This window comes from Tenrec ecaudatus, chromosome 1 (assembly GCF_050624435.1).
Source record: "Tenrec ecaudatus isolate mTenEca1 chromosome 1, mTenEca1.hap1, whole genome shotgun sequence".
NCBI lineage: Eukaryota > Metazoa > Chordata > Mammalia > Afrosoricida > Tenrecidae > Tenrec > Tenrec ecaudatus.
In genome coordinates, this window is record NC_134530.1 from 205,609,738 (window position 1) to 205,630,458 (window position 20,721).

At 36.3% G+C, this 20,721-nt stretch overlaps 1 protein-coding gene across 2 annotated transcripts in view; it reads right to left on the reverse strand.

Moving 5' to 3' along the window:
* BRINP3 (BMP/retinoic acid inducible neural specific 3) overlaps window positions 1-20,721 on the reverse strand; it is a 493,055-nt gene that overhangs the window by 170,596 nt on the left and 301,738 nt on the right. For both annotated transcript variants that reach the window (XM_075540509.1, XM_075540510.1), the window contains one exon: window positions 19,573-19,809. In XM_075540509.1, the coding sequence (XP_075396624.1) occupies window positions 19,573-19,809 (237 nt within the window). The remainder of the gene's footprint in view (window positions 1-19,572; window positions 19,810-20,721) is intronic.

A 20,721-nucleotide genomic window follows, 5' to 3' on the forward strand; every position in this document is an offset into this window, starting at 1 on the left:
TGAAAGCAGTTGAAGGTGCGTGGGTCCAAGTCAAAGAAAAGATGCCTTTCACAGACAGATTTAATGATTGCTGCAAGGCATCTTTTCATGCCTCACAGACTTTGTTTACTGACATATATAAATTCTTGACTTATAATCATAATAATGAATAAATTTTAAATAAATATTTTAGAAAAGTCAGGAATATAGATAGGGTATTGCTAGAAGTAGTGCTTCAGTCTATGTTACCATTTTAAAAAATAATGTAAAACTTCACTGTTAAGTAGACAATATATATTAATAGCACCTGAAGGTATATTATGTGGAGGTTGATTCACTCTAAATATAACCAGATAATCAAATTAAAAAGATTATATATATATATATATATATAGTAGTTAGTTCAAGGATCATTTGTTGGCCTTTAGGAGTGTTTTCCAGTCCAGTCTGGTCTGTTGGGGCACCACGCCCTGGCCCTAAAATCCACCTTCACCATTCCCTGGGGACTTGCTGCTCCATTCCTTTGCTTTTACCTTGACTTTGTACCCATTTTTCATGCTAAACCATAAAAATCTATATGTATTCACCCAAAACTTTATGTTAAATTATGCACACTACTGTCCTCATGTATTAATGAGGCAATGAAGAAAGCAGTTCATGTAAAACAGATCAATGTTAATACTGCACCTATATAAATAGCTCACACATCTATGTTAGAAGAGTGATAATATTATTAGAGAAAAGATGACATTTTTCAGAAAATGAATGGATAGAACTATTTGTCATTATAAGAGGAGAGTACTAAAATTTAAATTACTATATTTCAATAGTTAAAATACAAACTATAGAGTATAATATAGTAGAAGATTTTAACGAAGTGTGTATGACCAATATGAGGTTATTGTAGAAGATATTTTAATGTGTTCATACTGATAACCTTTTTGTGGTTTCTACAAATATATGATAAACACACAGTAACTCTTATCAAAATCACCGAAGTAGAAGCATAAATGGCACATAGTCTAGAAAACATCATATATATGATAGTCAGTAGGGGAAAAAAGTCATCATGCATATATAATAGCCAGTAGGAAAACAATTACATTACAGTATTATATATAAGCTTCTCTTTTTCATAAACTTCTCTATATGAGAAAGTAAGCAAAACAATAATTAAGTATGCCTTTGTATTTATGTTGTTGAATAAAAGCCTCGAATAATTTGTTTACAAGTAAACTGGGCATTTGATTGAACTAATCCTATATCATGGCATGTAATAAATATAGAGTATGTCAGGTTTAAAAGCAAATAAACATTTATAATGACAGATTATATGTAAATTTTATATAGTAAATTATAGCATTAAAATCGCAGTTATAAATAAATCATAATAAAATATTTAAACTTGGGAAAGAATAATTTTATTTCTGTTCTAGTACATCTATATATTCTATCATCTTTTGTGAAAGCACAATGTAAACAGTTATTCATGATTTTATTCTGAATTTAGTAACATAAAATTTAAAATGCATCATAAACTGTCTATGCAAAAAATTACAACAAAACTGAAGCACTTATCTTTTGGAATAAGTTCATTGAAAAGATTGCTTGTGTTACAGCTACTGTGATATTTGATTTGATATTGAATAAATATATCAAACTAAATTCATTAACAATGTCCAGCTATGTTTATATTTTTGCTGTCTTGTACATCAGTCCACAAATATCATGCTAATACTGTGTCTCTAGTCTATATACCACACAGAACTAACTTTGTGAAATGATACAAAGAAATAAGATTCTTTCTGCTCTCATCATATCTTAAAGTTTTTTCTGATAGTTGAGATGATGGTTTGTTTTAGCCATGAAAATGTATCTTGCCAACTGGAACAGGTAGAATAACTTGACAGAAAGCCTGTTGGGATCTAAATTAGGATCTGCAATATAAAACACCTGCATGGCACTCGATAGCCATCTTATTTCAGATGATGTGGAAATATTAAATTAGGTTCAGAATAAAGTTGGCAAAGGCAAAGGTGATATTCCTAATATATTAAGTAATGGAATAGCCACGACTGGTGAATCAGAGTAGAAACCTGATCAAGCAAAACAGGCAGCAGCATAAGCCAAATTATCTTTGCCATATCAATCTGAAAGTTAAATCTCATTCATAGGAAGGGTTGTGGTATTGTTAGGTTCCAGCTTCTGGCCAGAAGGGGTGGTACACAGGTGGGAGTTACACCTGGATTGGCTAATATAAGTCAGGAGAATTTGATTCAGCCAATGGGGTCAACCAGTATCATCGACCACGCCTCCCAACGGGGCCCCTGAAAAGGCCAGAAGTTCTCTCTCTGGCTCTCTCCCAAGACTGATGATGCATAACTCAGCATGCCCTGACTACACAACCCAATGCCTTTGTGCTGCATCTCACCAACCACGCTTCAGATTCTGTTTGGCTTATGTTCCATTTACTGTAAAACCTCAAACTGTTTGTAATTTTAATAAAACTCACTTGAATCCTTGCTACACTGTACCCTGACTGCCTCATCTCCTCCCTGAACCCATCTATAAAAGGATGCCCAGTTGTCTACACATGGGCTTTGGGTCCTCAATCTGCACTCCCCCTCATTCAAAATGATATGATTTTTTTGTTCTTTGATGCCTGATACCTAATCCCTTTGATACCTTGTGATCACGCAGGCTGCTGTGCTTCTACCATGTGGGCTTTGTTGCTTCCAAGCTAGATAGCCGCTTGTTTACCTTCAAGCCTTTAAGACCTCAGATGCTATAGCTTTTGATAGCTGGGCACCATCAGCTTTCTTCACTGCATTTGCTTACATGCCCATTTGTCTCAAGAAGGTGAGCATATGGAATGCCAGTTTAATAGAAGAAAGAGTTCTTGCATTGAGGGAGTACTTGAGTGGAGGCCCAATGTCCATCTGCTACCTTAATATTAAACCTATAAATATATGTACATAGATCTATTTCCACATCATCATATATAAATATGTTTGCATATCTTTGCTCTAGTTCTTAAATGCTTCTTCCCCCCACATCCCATCATGATCATAATTTTCCTTTATAAATCTAGCTAGACCAGAGGATGTACCCTGGTACAGATAGGAACTGGAAACACAGGGAATCCAGGACAGATGATCCCTTCAGTTCCAGTGGGAAGAGTGGCACTATAGGGAGGGTTGAGGGAAGGTGGGGTAGAAAGGGGGAAGTGATTACAAGGATCTACATATAACATCCTCTCTGGGGGACAGACAACAGAAAAGTAGGTGAAGGCAGACGTAGGACAGTGTCAAATATGACAAAGTAATAATAATTCATAAATTATCAAGGGTTCATGAGGAATGGGGGAGTGGGGAGTGAAGGAGAAAAATGAGGAGCTGATACCAAGGGCTCAAGTAGAAAGCAAATGTTTTGAGAATGATGAGGGCAACAAATGTACCAGTGTGCTTTACACAATAGATGGATGTATGGATTGTGTTAAGAATTGTATGAGCCCAATAAAATGATTAAATAAAAAAACTCTCTTGGATCACAAACCAGGCTTCGGTGTGAATTATTTGTCACGCGAAGCCAAGGACCAAGGTATAGCTCTCCCCTGAGAGAGAGATCTAGCAGTTTAGGTTGTTGATAGTTGGCAGTGAAAGGAATGTAACTGCTAAAGACCGTGTGTACAACAGAATGAAACAGTGCCGGGTGCAGAGCTTTCCTCACCTTTTTCACGTTTGGGTCCACTGGGCGAATTGAGTAGCTGCAGTAACGGTGTCAGTGCATGTCTTTGAGGGATTTCATCTTTCTCACGTACCCTCTACTGTAATTCGCATGCTGTGCGTTTCCAAGAGTGGGTCTCTCTTAATAACATGCCCCAAATATATATGTGAGACTAAATCAAGTCATCCTTGATTCCAAGGAGCATTTCTGTTCTATTGCCTCCAAAAAGGACTCCTTTCTTCTGCTGGCCACACATGGGCTTTTCTGTATGCTTCAGCAACAACAAACTTCAAATGCACCAATTCTTCCTCTGTTTCCTTTTTCATTGTCCATCTTCCACGTGTATATGAGATGACTGACAATTCTATTGCTTGAATCCCCTGCATTTTAGTATTCAAAATGATGTATTTGCTCTTCAACACTTTAAAGTGGGCTTGTGCAGCAGATTTGCCTAATGGAGCACATTGTTTTATTTCTCCACTGTGGCTTCCATTCGCATTGATTATGGAACCAAGTAAAACAAAGTCCCTGATGTGGTAGTTACATACGCCGGTGTCAACTGGAGGATTCAGAGTGAAGGGGTGGAGTCTAGCCTGTCCATCAGGTCGCAGCTTGATGACCTCATTTGGAGGCACTAAAGAGATAAATAGCTTACCGGAGGCAAGGCGCATGCTCACTCCCTGTGAGACATCCCTGTGGAGCAGACATATGGAGAGAGGCTGATGGAATCAGACCTCTGGAGCCAGTGAAGCCACGTGGAGACCCCTGCCAGCACTGAGATGCTTATATTGGCACTGGATCCAGCCACAAGACTTCACACTCACTGGCCTATGATCTTCTTGCATTCGGCATCATTACATGTGTTTCATGAGTCTGAAGAGGACTTTATAGATTGGTATCGGACATATGGGCCAATATCAGATGTATGGACTTGATCTGGGCTAGGCTGGGGTGATTTCTCAACATTCAACTGCTCTTGTCCATAAAACTCTTTCGTATAAACATCTGAGTGTCTCTGGATTTGTTTCTCTCGTCTGCCTGGACTAACACACTTACATTTGCAATCTTTTCTCCATTTATCATGATGTTGTACATTGGTGCATTTGCGAGGCTTTTGGTTTCCTTTCAATTTAGCTGTAATTCATAATGAAGGTCGCAGTCTTTGATTCATACCAGTTCGTGTTTCAAGTTCTCTGGCATTCAGCAAGCCAGGTTTGTCATCTGTACATCGCAAGTTGCTAATGACCTTTCCTCCAATCCAAATGCTTCATTCTTCTTCACATAGTCTTGATTTTAGAATTATTTGCTCATCATGCAGCTTGAAGAAGTACGGATTAAATGATACAACTCTGACACATATCCAATTTTAAACCATGAAATACCCCCCCCCCTTCTGTTTGTATGACTGCCTCCTGCTTATGTGCAGGTTCTGCAGGAGCACAATGAAGTGTTATGGAATTCCCATTTTACACAAGTAAAGATCAATCAAGATCCATCTAGGCAACAGTGATATACCTCATCCTAAGCCCTTGTCTGTACCTCACTTGCATTTCTTGTATCTCTCTGCTGATGTCTACCTGCAACTATATTGGCATTATCAGCAGCAGCAATTTACTTGCATGTGATATTAACAATATCATACTATAATTTTCACATTTTGTTAGGTTGTCTTTCTTTTGATTGGACATAAATATAGATTTCTTCCAATTGAATGGCAAGCTATCTATCTTCCAATTTTTTAACAGAGATTAGCGAGTGCTTCCAGCATGACATCAGTTTGTTGTAACATGTTAATTAGTATTCTGTCAATTCATGGAACCTTGGGTTTTTTAAAAATAATTTTTGAGTGCATATTGGATGCTTTCCTTGAGTACAATTAGTTCTTAATCATATGCTACTTCTTGGAATGGTTAAATGCCAAGCAATCGTTTTGTTGCAATGGTATGGTTCTATATATTCTTTTTATCTTTTGATGTAGGAAACATAGTATAGTGAATGAGAAGATTATCATAATTAAGAATATATTGGTATTGTGCAAAATAATATTTAAAAGTATGAAAGAATATTTTATTTAATATTATTTTCCAGTTACAAATTATGTTAAAAGTGTTGCATTATATACACAAATGCATGTTTGTCAATACAACTTTTGATGGCACAACCTTTGTAACTGAAAGAGGAATGGACTTAGAAAACCTACTACTACAAATCCAGTACTTTAGATGTTAACACTAATTACACCTCAACATAGAAGATTACCTTATCTGGACCAATAAGTAATATCATGAAAAATAGAGAAAATATCGAAGCGATCAAAGTGTTCATTTTATTTAGATCCACAATCAATGGCCATAAAATCTGCAGTCAAGATTTCAAATAGAATATTATATTTGACAAATTTGCTGAAAATGACTCTTTGAAATTATTTAAAAATAAAGATCTAACTTTGAGGACTAAGCTGTCCTTACTCCAAGTAATGGTTTTTTTAATTGCCTCCAAACTGAAGAGTTAATGACTTTGAATTACAGTGTTAGCCAACACTGTTGTATACACAATAGCCTATCAGAAACATGATCACTTCCCCAGGCCTCCACTTCTTATTTTACATGTAGCAAGTAACAGTAATGGAATAGAAAGAATTATATATATATATACCTATATATATATATATAGCTTGGGTTTGTGTAAAACAATGGAGACGGGTGCTATTCACAGAGAGAATACTGATGACTTCATCAATCTGTCTTGAGAGAAATACAGCCAGACAGACTTGTCAAATCAAAGATGGTGGGATTTCATCCCATGCACTTGGACAGTAAGAAGACTCAACGTGATACAGGGGCAGAGTGGCTGCAACAGTGGGTTTGGGCACAATGACACTTGTGAGGAAGGAGGTATGGCATCCAGCATCAGCATCATTGACCACAGTGCTCATTTATATGGTTTTGAGCTTTGGTTGAAATTATAGGTAAATTGCTCTGAATGTGTCAAAGTTCCTTAATGACATATACCTCCTTTTCCTGATAATTTACAAGACAGTAACCATTCAGAGAGCAAGGGTTAACCTTTTTATTGTTATTAGTTTGTTTGCTTATATGATATAGATGATTATGTTTTCTGTAACTTGTATTTGCAAAAACAATTTTTACTAGTATTTTGGCTAACTCCACATATCTGAATGTTCCTTTCTTCTAGGCACATGATAAAATGACATCCACTTTTCAATAACTTTTTAAGTTAGATTTGGGCATAATGCGTGATTGAAGATCATTTATATTGATTCCTGTATAAAGAGTAAGAGCAGATGTTTTGACAAGTGAACACGTCCTTCCCGTTGCCTCCATAAGAAACACCCTCCAGCTGGTGACGTTTTCTTTCGCCCGAGTTCTGGAGTTAGAAAGATGAAGGGCACAGAGTCCTGCCATCCCGTGACGAGGATGCAGTACGGATCCAGTATCTTCACCTGAGATTCGGGGAGACTGACAGCAAACCTGTCAAGACCGTGCTTACTTATACACCCAGCGGAGCTGGAAGCAGAAAGGAAGGGCGATGGTGAATAAAAGCAAACTCTAAAGTCGTGGCACTGACTCACCCATTTCAAGGACACTTTTTCAAAGACTCAAATGAGAATGATCCACATTAAACGTGCAGAAAATAACTGGTAAAACCTGCTTGTGATAATTGGGGAAGATGATCATGTATCAAATACATACAGAGTGCCAGTGAAGTGGTGGGAAATAAACGATTATGTGACTGTCCACTGTTTCCAGCAATGTATGACAAGGTATGATTACCTGTTACTACAGTGACACATTGCTGCGGATTGTAGCTGTTCTGTTATGCCGAGTGCCCATGAGGAGAGGTAAAAAGAACCCAGAGCCAACTCCCAGTGACCAAATGGTTTGAGAAAAAGAAATGCTAATGTCAGAATCCTAAGGGAATTTGGGATTGTGCAGGTAGCAGACCTCTTATCTACACCTACACCTCCTGTCTAATGCATAATTTCAAGCATAAAAAGAGATTCATAAGGCCGTTTGTGATGACAAAAGAATAGCAGGATTAAGCTTAGTCCTTGATGAATTAAATTAGTATTTTACTAGCCCACCTGCCTGCCTGAGGCTCACTGTTTAGCTATAGAGACACCTTAGAGCTCTCACAAGTACTGCTTATATGGCTATTTTTTAAATTATTAATCATTTTATTGAGGGGCTCTTACAAATAATTTTTCAATCATTTTAATACAGCTCTTATTGTAACATTCCATACATAAATTGTATCAGACATACTTATACATATATTGCCATCAGCATTTTCTTTTTCTTTAAATCTTTTTTTATTAGGGGCTCCTACAGCCCTTACTACAATCCATAGATAAATCCATTGTGTGAAGCACATTTGTACATTTGTGGCCATCATTTTCAAAAGATTTTCTTTCTACTTGAGCCCTTGGTATTGGCTCCTCATTTTCCCCTCTTTCCTCAACCACCCTCCTTTATGAACCCTTGATAATTTATAAATTATTATTTTTTCATATCTTACACTGTCCAGTGTCTCCCTTCACCCACTTTCCTATTATCCCCTTCCCTGGGAGGGGGTTTATGTCGATCATTGTGATCAGTTCCTCCTTTCTCCCCCCCCAACTTCCCCTTCCCCTCTCCTTATCGGTACTCTCATTATAGTTCCTGAGAGGTTTATCTGTCCTGGATTCCCTGTTTCCAGCTTCTATCTGTACCCAAGTCCATGCTCTGGTCTAGCCAGATTTGTAAGGCAGAATTTGGGTCATGATAGTGCAGGGCAAGGAGGAACCATTACAGAACTAGATAGAGGTTGTAGGTTTCGTCAGTGCTGAACTGCACCCTGACTCTTCTCATCCTTGTGACCCTTCTGTAAGGGATGTTCAATTGTCTACAGATGGTCTCCACTCCACACTCCTCCTCATTCCCATTGATATGATTTTTTGTGGGGCTTTTACAAATCTTACAACAATACATCATTCAGTTGTATTAAGCATACGTGTACATGTGTTGCCATCAACGTTTCCAAAACATTTTCTTCCTACCTAAGCCCTTAGTATCAGCTCCTCTTCCCCCCCTCTTCTACCCTCCCACCCTCATGAATCCTTGATCAGTTATATATTATTATTGTTATTTCGTGCCTTACACTGTCTGGTGTCTTTTTCACCAACATTTCTGTTATCCGTCCCCCTGGGCTCTGGGCTATATAGTCAACCTTGGGATAGTTTCCCCCTTTTTAAAGGCTCACAAAAATAAGACTCACTGCATTCTGTTTCTGAATCATAATAAATTAAAATGTAAGCGGAATTCATCCTGTGAGTTTCTGATACTGTAATTCTTTAAAGAATTAGAAAACGTCATCATTCTTCAGAGAAGCAGCTGGTAGTTTAGAACCTTGCAAGTAGCAGTTCAATGTGTACATGTGTAAACAACTATACCGCTGAGGCTCAGGTTAAATGCTAGATGCCAAAAAACAATGAAGTAAAGTCTCCCTGTGGTCAAGCCAAGATGTAAAAGAAGTACAGTCTGCAGAAGAAATCTTTACACCGATTTCTGTTATACAAAATGGGCCTGAAAAATATTTCTCCATGACAAAAGTATATTAGCAAAATTGTTTGAAAGCATTTAGAGTTAGCCTTACCTAAAGTTTCCCAGACAAAGGATTTTTTGTTTTTATAAGCAATTTCAGATAAATGTGGTCCTAGTATCAAGATAGGTTTCACAAATTCCTGGAATATCAGGGTAAAACGGTTTAAACACACATTAGTGATGATATGATCCTACCTGAATGCTGTGATTATGATTTAAAATCTCTGTAATTAGTTTCAGAAATCATTAATTGTGAGTCATTAATCAATTATTTAATAAGAAGCCCATTCCCTCCCTCTAAATCACCCTTCTTGGCACCTCAATCAAAATCTAAATAGTAAATGACTTTCTTAGCATTATTAGCATTTCTTTCTTCCCTGAGCTATATCTATCTTTGTTAGAAGTGTGTTTTTGTTGAAGGCATCATTTCTCACTCCATGAGGTTGACATCTTTCTGCTTTCAGGTGCTTCTTTCTCCCCTCTCCCCCCACACTTTCCTGAATAGATACAATTAATCTTATTTCTGAGAATGAGTGGTCTGGTTGTTTGTTTGTTTTTCCAACACAAGCTTAGAAAATGAATGGTTACATTCAAAATAATAATAATAAATAGAGAAGGCATGACTCAGGTCTGATAGAATGAAATAATTTCTTTTTAACTCTCAATATTTAAATTATTAAAATAAAAGACTTGGGTACAATTAAAACCCATCTTGTAGCAAGTATTAAATTCTAGTGTGTGGATTCCTTGGTATTTCATAACATCACTGACTAGATTAATATATTTTAGGGAGTTTATCTAAGAAAAAAATACAAGAAAATCTTAGCATTCAAATGTCAGAGGGTAGAAAAAAATAAAAGATAAAAAGCTGAAAATGCATATATACCACTAAAACTAACAAATACACAAAATAATAACTCCCTCTAGGCCCTCTAGGTGTGCTGCTGCTGAATGGAAATGATTGGATGTAAAGAGTTAAGATGACAAGTAGATGTTTGACTTGTACTGCTAAAGGAGCTATGATTCTAGGTTAAAAAGCCTGCAAAGTTTAAGATTTAGGACCACCTACATCTCATAGTCAGTAAAGATGAATAATGGAACAGAATGAATTACTCATCTATTGGAGTTTGCATTCATAAAAAAAATCAAAAGAGAAGAGAAATACTCCCAGAAACAAAACTGAAGAATGAAATCACAAATCTGTTTGCGCAATGATTAAACATTCTTATGCCGACCAAAGGTTGTTAGTTCAAATCCACCAATGTCTCTATGAGGAGATATCTGGGAACCAGCTCCCATAGATTAAAGTTGAAGACACCCTATTACTGTTGTTGTTAGGTACCGTCTACTGAATTCCAGTGCATAGCAATCCCAGGTACATCAACTGCTAAGCATATACAGATGTGCTTTATACAATTGATGTATGTATGGATTGTGATAAGAGTTGTATGAGCACCTAATAAAATGTTAAAAAAAGATAAGAAACTACAATTTAATTGATGTCTGTCTACACACTGGGAGAGGGAGACATGTAATAGAACCCATAAGCAGTACTTAATAAACTAAAGAGGAAGAAAAAAAATTGCTATCATAATACAAACATAGTTTTGTGGGTTTTTTTTTGTTTGTTTGTTCGTTTGTTTTTGTCACTGAGGCTTTACCTAGATTGTCTTGAATGATATACCATTTTGAACTGGCCAATTAGTGAAGGATATATATTGACTCCCTAATAAAATTTCTAGAATTAAAGTTCAATTGCCTAAGACAATATTCAACAACACAAAGATATAACCAAAAGGCATATTTTTTGTAGTTATTTTTTATAAATCTTTTTAGTGGGGCTCATACAACTCTTATCACAATCCATACGTACATCAGTTGAGTAAAGCACCCTTATACATTCGTTGCCCTCATCATTCTCAAAATTTGTCTTCCACTTGGGTTCCTGGAATCAGCTCGGTTTCCTTTTTTCCCTCCCCCTCACTTCCTGCTTCCCCCTTACCTCTGAACCCTTAATAGTTTATAAATAATTATTTTACCTTATCTTACACTGCCCGGCGTCTCCCCTCACCCACCTTCCCATTTCCCATCTCCCAGAGAAGAGGTTACACATAGATCCACAAGATCGGTTTTCCCCCAAAGACATATTTTTATCTTGCATAATCCAATAAACTTTTGTGATTGTAAGATAACTCTTTAGTGAGCTTATGACAATGCTTTCCTTTCAAATCCTAGAAGAAAAGTAAATGTTTCTCTTTAGCTTTTGTAGAAAAATAAGGATTCATCTCCATGTTTCCCTCAAAATACTCTTACAAAATACTTTCTTTCGTCTTATTAATGCAAAGTTTCAAGTCTCCCAAACTGATGTATTTAACCATGGGAGCAGTCTCCTTAGATCAGTTCCTACAAACACAATACCCTGTAGTTTAAGTGTGAAGCTTGGCAATGGGAATGCCTCAAAGAAACCCTAGGCTATGTTTCTATCATGGGATGAGAAGGTACATTGAACAGCAACCATTAGACTGTATTAAAATACTGTGTCATGTAGAGTACTATTTTAGTTACAATTGAAATGTTTCATTTATATATACTTATTTTTCATTTTTCCCTGTAAATTAAGGATGATGCATCAGCTAGAGAAGAAACTATTTTTGAGAGAATTAAAAATTGTTTACCTACTCTTTCAGAAAAAAAAATCAATATCCCCTGACCAAAAAAAAAAGTTGTACTCTAGTCTATAATCCTGGATAAATGTAGATATTTGCATTTCTGTCCTCTCATCCCCCTTCCGGGTCATCCCAGCACCCATTTCAAATATCTCTCACTTTTGGAAAAATTGGTCTACATATTTATGTGGAAATAGAGCATTAATTTTTTTTAATATTTTTTAGAAAATGGAGAGGGGGTGTCACAAATGATCTCAGAGTTCACAAGGCATAGGTCGGCCGTGGCTTTCTACTCCGTCCGTCTTCACCCTGTTCTGACACCGACTCCCTCAGCTTCTCTGCTGGGCTTAATGAGTTGTTTCAGTGGCCACAAGACCTCACATGCAATGCTCATGATTACGAGGGTTATTGGCAAACCTAACAGGTAACATAATATTAAGTAGGCAGTTCTTTGGATCACAACACCTCTTCTCTGATCCTTGGTTCTCAAATTTGATTCCTAGACATCTGCTCCCTTGTATGAGCCAAGGCACCCACCACTCTTCCTCATGGTGACAGTGCAACTGGGCTTCGTGCCGTGACTTTTGGTGCCTCTGTTGCCTCATCATTTTAGGGAGGGAACTCTCATGCATTTCAATGATAATTCTTTTTTAATGTCCACCAGGTTCTCCCCGCCCCCCCGCCTCACTCTCTCTCTCTCAGCTTGAGTTGGCTTAATTTTATGCTCAGTGGCCTAGCAAAACTTTCCAATCCTGGAGTGAGAGTCCTCGAACCGAGTTAATATGTTTCCACTCATTTACCGAGTAGGGGTTACAAATGCTATGGATAGAATAGATGTGTTAAAGCAATTTCACTTCATCACAATTGTAAATCAAATACATCTATGTCCTTTATAATACTATTACACTCAAGCATTGTAACTTAACAGTTTGTGAAATGTATCGATTTTCAGATGAATGATCAAATGGAGAATATTTTCTAAAAGTATTATTTCAAGAATTCTTGTTCTCAAAGAGCCTCCAGCTGCAATTCTTAGATCACCAAGTAAATATCCTTCCATTCACCAAGACATGAGCCTAATAATGATAAGTGATGATAGGCTATAAAATGCATCCGATTAAGTGATAACTTTTTCAAATAAAAATGTCTTATTTTAAATCTTCTACATTATTTTAGTTTTATATATGCCAAAATCTCTATTTATATCTTAAAAACTGGTATTGCAAGCATATAATCATATTTCATAGTTATAACTTAAATAATTAAGCATCTCATTCATCCAGGAAAAGTTAAAAATAACATAGTAATGTATGTGGGGGAAATAAAACATGTATTACCAATTATTTCCTGCTCCTACGTTATTTCTGGTAATTTTGGTAAATCTTTGCTTAATTAAAAAATGGCATTAGTAGTAATCATGTAATTATATCCGTAAAACTGAAAGGGCTTATATTTTTTAATAAAATAAGATTATTTGATCCATCAATTTGTTGAGGTTCTCATTAACTGGCAACAACATTGGTTATTTGTATCAAAGTATTGTAATTTTTTTTAATTGTGCTGCTGCTTGGGGAGAGGATCCGGCAGCCCAGCGGGTTAAGAGTGGGTTAAGCCTAACTGAAAGGGTGCAGTTCAAACACACCAGCCACTCCAAGGCAGGAAGATGAGGTGGTCGACTTCCTCACTGATTTGAAGCTCAGAAGCCCTGTGGCATAGTTCCACTCCGCCCTATTATAAGCCAGAACCAACTCTATAGCAGTGGGGTTGGGTTTTCTGTTTTCTATTATGAAAGTGTTCATGAGTTTTCTTTTTCTGCTTTTAGACTGTCCTGTGTGGAGCCCTGCAGGTGTTGTGGGCCACACATAGATCTGTGCTATCATAAAGATCTACAATCCTGGAGACATTTGCATGCATGCTATGAATAGCAATTTATTGGGTGGCAGTGGGGTTTTTTTTTGCTACATATTTATAATATATTTTTCCCCTTCACTTAAATCAGTGTTACAGTTAATCCATTATGGTATTATGTTAAGAGCATGCATTTTTATTTAACAATATAAAAGTTGGGAAGGAATAAGCAAACTCACTGCCAGGAGTTGCATCTAATTCCTTAGGAGCCTGTAGACAGAACAGAACTACCCCTGTGGGGTTTTGAGACTATCTCTGTCTCTGGGAGGAGAGTCTCATCTTTTGCCCACGGAGTGGTGGTGGGAGCAGACTGTTGACTTCAGCCCAACACATAATCACCGCACCACTTGGCTACTTTAGGGAAGGATAGATACGTTTAAATAGCATTTTAACTGCAGGTATTTTTTTTTCTGGCTGCAAAATATTAAAACATAAATGGATTCTATTTTGAAATTATTTCAAACTCTCCTTTACTAATTTCTTTTGTGCATTTTGTAACAGGTGTATTCCACAAGTCTTGTCTATCATAGGACAAATAAATCAAATGTAAATATAAAAATTAGTAATTCTACCCTACTGTGATCCATTGATTAATTTATATTTTGTGAAAACAGAAAACACAGAAAAGAAATATATTGACAAAAAGTTATCCTTACTTAATAGAATTTATAATAACTTATTTTTCATTTGTATGCGGTGACACTTTTGCATTCAGTATTGCTGCTGTATGCATTTAGATACTGTTTGTGTTATTTATTGTTAAGGAAGAATGTCCTATATTCAAGGGAATAATGACTTTTTGAACAAAATAATTTCTTAGTTTCAAAAAAATTTTTAATAAGTCAGGGTTTTGCTATTATTATTATTTTTAAACACCAACAGTTAAATTGAATTAAACACATGAATGCAGCCAAAAATATCATTCTATCTCCACCTATTTTGTTCCAAGTCCAAGTAGATTTAGATTTCTGGCATATAGATAAAAATTATCACATTACTCTCTACTGTACATCAAATTTAGGAACTCCTATCAGAAACCTTTAAGAAGGACACGTATACATGGCGCGTCTGTTTTGTCAGTCTGACATAAATAAAATAAGCTAGTGTTTTACCCTTCATTCAAAATACTGAGAATTAAGGTAACTGACAGCCATAAGCCAGTTCTACAATAAAAAGGAGACAGGCCATGCTTGTGGAAAACTTTTAAGCCTCCAAATGCAATCATTTCAATCTACAGTAAATATGAAAACATACTCTGCTTTTTCTGTCCTAGAGATGTTACAATGCATTATGTGTTTGGACTGCTAACTCAAGGAGAAGCATTCCAACACTTAAATCTCTCTACTGCTCTAAGTATGTACAGTCTCCTCTGCCCAAGAGGTCACTGTGGGTTAGCCTGAATGCAATGACAACATGTCAGAGGAGCAGTGTCTTCAGGGGACAGCTGACTAGTCGGGATCTGTGCCTTCAGAAGGAAACTGCACTGGCAAGGTCAGCATGAATGAGAGATATCTGCAGCCAGATCAAGTACCGCTCTTGCCCAAACATTCAAAGATGCTGAGGATGCCTCCAGACCAGACAATGCTGTGTGTTGTTGTGTTTTAGATAGGGCCGTTATGATTCAAGACTGACTCAAAGGCTCCTAGCAACAATCCTAGATTCTCAGCCATTATCTCCGCCTTGAATTAATAGGTTGCCCCCAGAAAAACAGCTGTGGAAACATAATGTTAATTCTTCATTCCCTCTAGGGTTCTTCACATGTTCCTGTTTCATTTAAAGTCTCTCCCCCTGGTGGATGTTTATTTCCTAAGCATGGAAAATATGGGATAAACTTCATTACACTTTCAAAATGTTTTGACCTACATCTTTAGCATAGCACAACTTAGAATTCAGTTAATTAGGTGTGTTAGAAAAATCTTGCTTAGGTTTACTGAGTTTAAATTTTCTACATTGCCAGATGGTCCAACCACTAAATATGTGGCTCGATTTTTCTTTTTACCAACCACACTCTGACTGGATAAATGACAGTGCCCAGCAAACCGAGATTTGTCAATGTGCTACAAAACAAAAAGCCACTAAAATTACAAATTTCCCAAATCCCCAGCAGAATCTTCTACCAAGAATTATTGTCAATTTGCATTTTGTTACTTCCATGCTTTATGTATCTTTTAAAAATCATATATATTATGTATACACATCTATGCATACACATTTCTGTGTGTACATTTGTGTGCTATGTCAGTTATATGTATCTTATATACATATATAGCTAAAAGCAGCATACACCAGAAAGATGTCCGCTTGTGTTTTATTGACAATACAAAGGCATTTTGGACTGTGAGCACCACAACAAATAGTGGACAACCTTGAGAAGAATGGGAATTCCAGAACACTTCATTGTGCATGTTTGGGACTTGTGCATGCATTAAGAGGCAGTGGTGCAAACAGAGCAAAGAAATGCTGCATGGTTTAAAATCAGGAAAGGTTTTTGTCAGGATTGGATCCTCTCACCATACTTGTTCAAACTGCATGCCGAGCAAATCACCAGAGAAGCTGGATTATATGAAGAAAGGTGTGGCACCAAGTTTGGAGAAAGACTTATTAACCATCTGCAGTGTGCAGATGACACAACTTTGCTTGCTGAAAGTGAGGAGAAATTGAAAGCACTTTGTGTCAGCCTGGGTACTTTAGAGAAACAAATCCACAGAAACTCACATGTATAAGAGAGATTTTTATATAAAGTGTAAGTGCACATCAAGAAAACATCCAAACCCAGTGCTTCCCAAGCCCACATGTCCAACATTAGCCCATATGTCTGACACCAATCCACAAAGTTCTCCTCCATCTCACAAAACACACACGATGATGCCAACTGCAGGAGGAAAGTCGAATCAGTAATGTGTGTAAGCATCTCAGCACTGGCAGGGGTCTCCACATGGTTGCTCCAGCACCCAGGGCTGCATAGAGGTTGGTCCATGCAGCTTCTCCTTGGGGGTGTCTTGCAGGAGGTGAGCCTTGCCAGCTGAAGAGGGAAATGGCTAAAGCAGCTGCACTGTGGTCTGACCATCAGAAAGCAAGAGACCCGAGAACTAGAAAGGTGAAGCTCATGGAGCCATTATCTCTCAGTCCTTCAATTAAGCTCACATGTGTTTATTGGCCTGGTGGCACAATAAACTTTATCTCACACTTGCTGATGAATATCAAGCCGTCAGTATGGATTACAATTCAATAAAAGGATATCAAAATCCTCACAACTGGACCAATAGGTAACATCATAATAAATGGAGAAAATTTTGAAGTTGTCAAGACTTTTGACTTCCTTGAATACACAATCAATGTTTATGGAAGCAGCAGCAGTCAAGAGATCAAAAGACACTTTGTGCTAGATAAATCTGCTGCAGAAGACCTCTTTAGAGTATTGAAGACCAAAGATTTTCACTTTGAGGAAGAAAGTGCACCTGATCCAAACCATGGTATTCTCCATTGCATCGTTTGCATGTGAAAGTTGGACATTGATTAAAGACTACCATAGAAGAATTGAGGCATTGCAATTTCGGTGCTAGAGAAGAATATTGAAAGTCCATGAACTGCTAAAAGGATCAACTGATAAATATTGGAAGAAATAAGGCCAGAGTGCACCTTTGAGGCAAGGATGGCAAGACTTCATCTTACAATTTTTTTAATATATTGCCAGGAGAGACCAGTTCTTGGAAAGGACATCATGTTTGGTAAAATGGAGGCTGGCTGAAAAGAAGAAGGACCTCTGTGAGATGGACTGACACAGTGGCTGCATCAGTGGTGCCAGGCCTAGAAACAACTGTGAGGATGGCGCAGGGGCATGCAGTGCTCACTCCTGCTGCGTATAAGGCCACTATGGGCTGGAGCCTACTGGATGGCACCTAACAGCAACAGCACGTGTGTGTGTGTGTGTGTGTGTGTGTTCACAATGAATATATAGTCACAATGAACATATATCCTTGTAACTGTTAATCACATGTTTCTGCTACTTAATTCATCCTTCCTGGCAACAAAATCCCAGATGTTCTTTCAGTTGATATTTTTCTTGCAAAAATAAAACAACAACCTATTTAAGAAGGTTCCCCAAATTTGGAATTAGGATTCATTGATAGAACCAATTAATCATACATTGTGATATTGGCTTGTTTAAGTTGAGGCTGAGAAAATTACAAAATTTTGATATTTGTCTAAAATACAACATACCATCATATTTTTAAATAGCAGATGATTCTTTATGAACAGCACATATCAGATGATTTAATATTAACAGTTAATACATAATTTCTGATAATTAAATTGTGAAATATCTAACAGAAGAGCCTATGAATAAAATTTCATGAGATTTTCTAACAATGTCAAAGTGATAGAGCTTCTGATCCTAGACATGCTTTCCCAATTTAGATATATATAAATTTAGTGATATATATATATATATATATATATATATATATATATATATAAATTACTAAAATTGAAATCTATTATTTACTATCATTGAAGGATCCTTGATTGAACAGCAATCAAAGCATTGGCTGCTAATTTAAATGTATGGTTTGGATTCACCAAGCCAAGAAAGGATAAAGATGTGGAAGCATTTGAAACCATATGCGTTCTACTCAGTCTATAAAATTGCTATCATTTGGATCAACTTAATGTCAATAGATTTGTTCTGGGTATTTTGATCAAAATATATCTTAACAAACTCTAAATCTATTATCTCTTATTAAATTCAATTATTTACGTTTATTTACTTTTAGCCTATAATTTGGTGATTCTACCCATCAAAATTATGATGATTTATTAAAATATAAATGGTAACTTATGAAAAAGCATATAGTACCATATACTATGTCCATTTTTAAATGTGTTTAGGTAAGTTAGTCCCTAGAAGAATCATACTATGATTTCTTTGTAGCTAAAATCTTTTACCGATGTGAAAATTAGACATATATAACCCTTTTGATTCAAGATTACATGAGTAAATTCTATCCAATCTAGAGACTTTTATTATTCTTTGATGATGAGTCTGATTTTACATGTACACATGAATGCACATATATAAATATCAACATGTATACATGTATATGCCTGTCATATTTTTATCTTAAGTTCAAAGTTTTATCAAATTCAGTCTCTTACGGTTTTTGTAATTAATCAGAAACACTACTGATAACACAGCAGTGGTCATACCAATTCAGAAATACCCAACAGCAAAAACCACTGAGCAGTGTTAGATTGAAATATATCTAATGTGATTATAAAATCAGTTGTGATTAACAATCTTGACACTACTCATTGTAAATAACACAGGCAAAAATATCTTTCTGCATTTTCTCTCACAAGTGACACTCAAGGACCGTTAGAAAAATCCAGAATATTTCAGAGGTCTCAGATGGTCTTAAACGGTGCTTGTATTGAAAAAGCACAATCTTTTTTCTTTTATATAAATGACTAATATAAATGCTCAAAAGTGGCCCATATTCTAATGCCTTAAGCACCCCAAAATACACAATGCAGCATATATGCACAGAGGAAAGTGCTGAATAACCAGTAATAAAAAAATGTGAAGGCTGATTTAAAATGTAAATGATGCATTGGAAAACATTGCTTATTTGTTTCCCCACAAAGGTAAAACAGTTTTTCCAATACAAGTCAAAACTTAAATGTCTTACCTGAATCTTCAAAGTCACTGTTATAAGCTTTCCAAGTTTCCGTTATTCGAAGAAGATTTTCTTCCATGGCTTGAATATCCATGGAGGGGCAGTTGCACTCTGGAAACCGGGGCCCACAGTGACACCAGCAGTCATTGTCCTTGCAGATAAACTCTCCTTCAGAGTTGCAAGCAATGTAGCTTAAAGCTGCTTGTACAAAACGCTCCTGTAGATAGTCTGGAAGGAGTACCTGAAGCCCTTAGAGAGCAAAGAAAGGGAGCAATTAGTTTATCTTTCAAGAAAAAACGTTACATACTTATTAACCATAATAAAATGGTTAATTTTAATAATATTTAAACATGAACATGTGCATATTTTTAAATTATCATTAGAAAACCATCTAAGTTTGAAAACAATTGCAAATCTATTTTTAAGTATATGCTGACTCTATGGACTATATGCATTATATAAAGTTACTATGTCTTAAGATGACTATTAAAATGAAAAGAAAATACAGTATTAAAATGATATTTGGAGAGTTTGCATTTCAGCATTTCAAAGTATGTCCAAAAAATAAAAGGGAAAGAAGTGGCTCCTACGGACTCAGTTTTGAATCATAGCGAACATCTGGGTCACACCCCAGGTTGCTCCTTGTGGATTCCCAGGCTGTAATCTTTATGGGAGCAAAAAGCTTGATTTTCTCACACACATCAAGTCAATTTGATGACAGAGTCACACTGCTCACCCTGAAAATTCCACTTAAAGTAAATTCAATTTTCAAATTTTTGACAACGTATTTTCCCAAATAAAAATTAAACTTTTCAATTATTATTTGTGAAATCAGCTAAAGAAAAAAAATATTTAGGAAGGTATACAAGTTTCTTTGCAAGAATCTTACAAATTAAACTATATATCCCATTCTTTCCCCCAAAAGTCCCCAAAATATTGTTAGCCAGCATAGATGGAGTTTTATTAATATTTCATTTCAAGTAAAATATAAATATTTATCAAATCTTTCATTTGACAGAGAATAACTACTTATTATGCAAGATATAAAGTAAACAAAAGCGTATTTCTTGTTCTTACGGTACTTGCACGATGTATACATAGCCTCCCCCCCACAAAAAAACCCAACAAACCCAAATCAAACTGCCAGGGCATCAGTGCTGA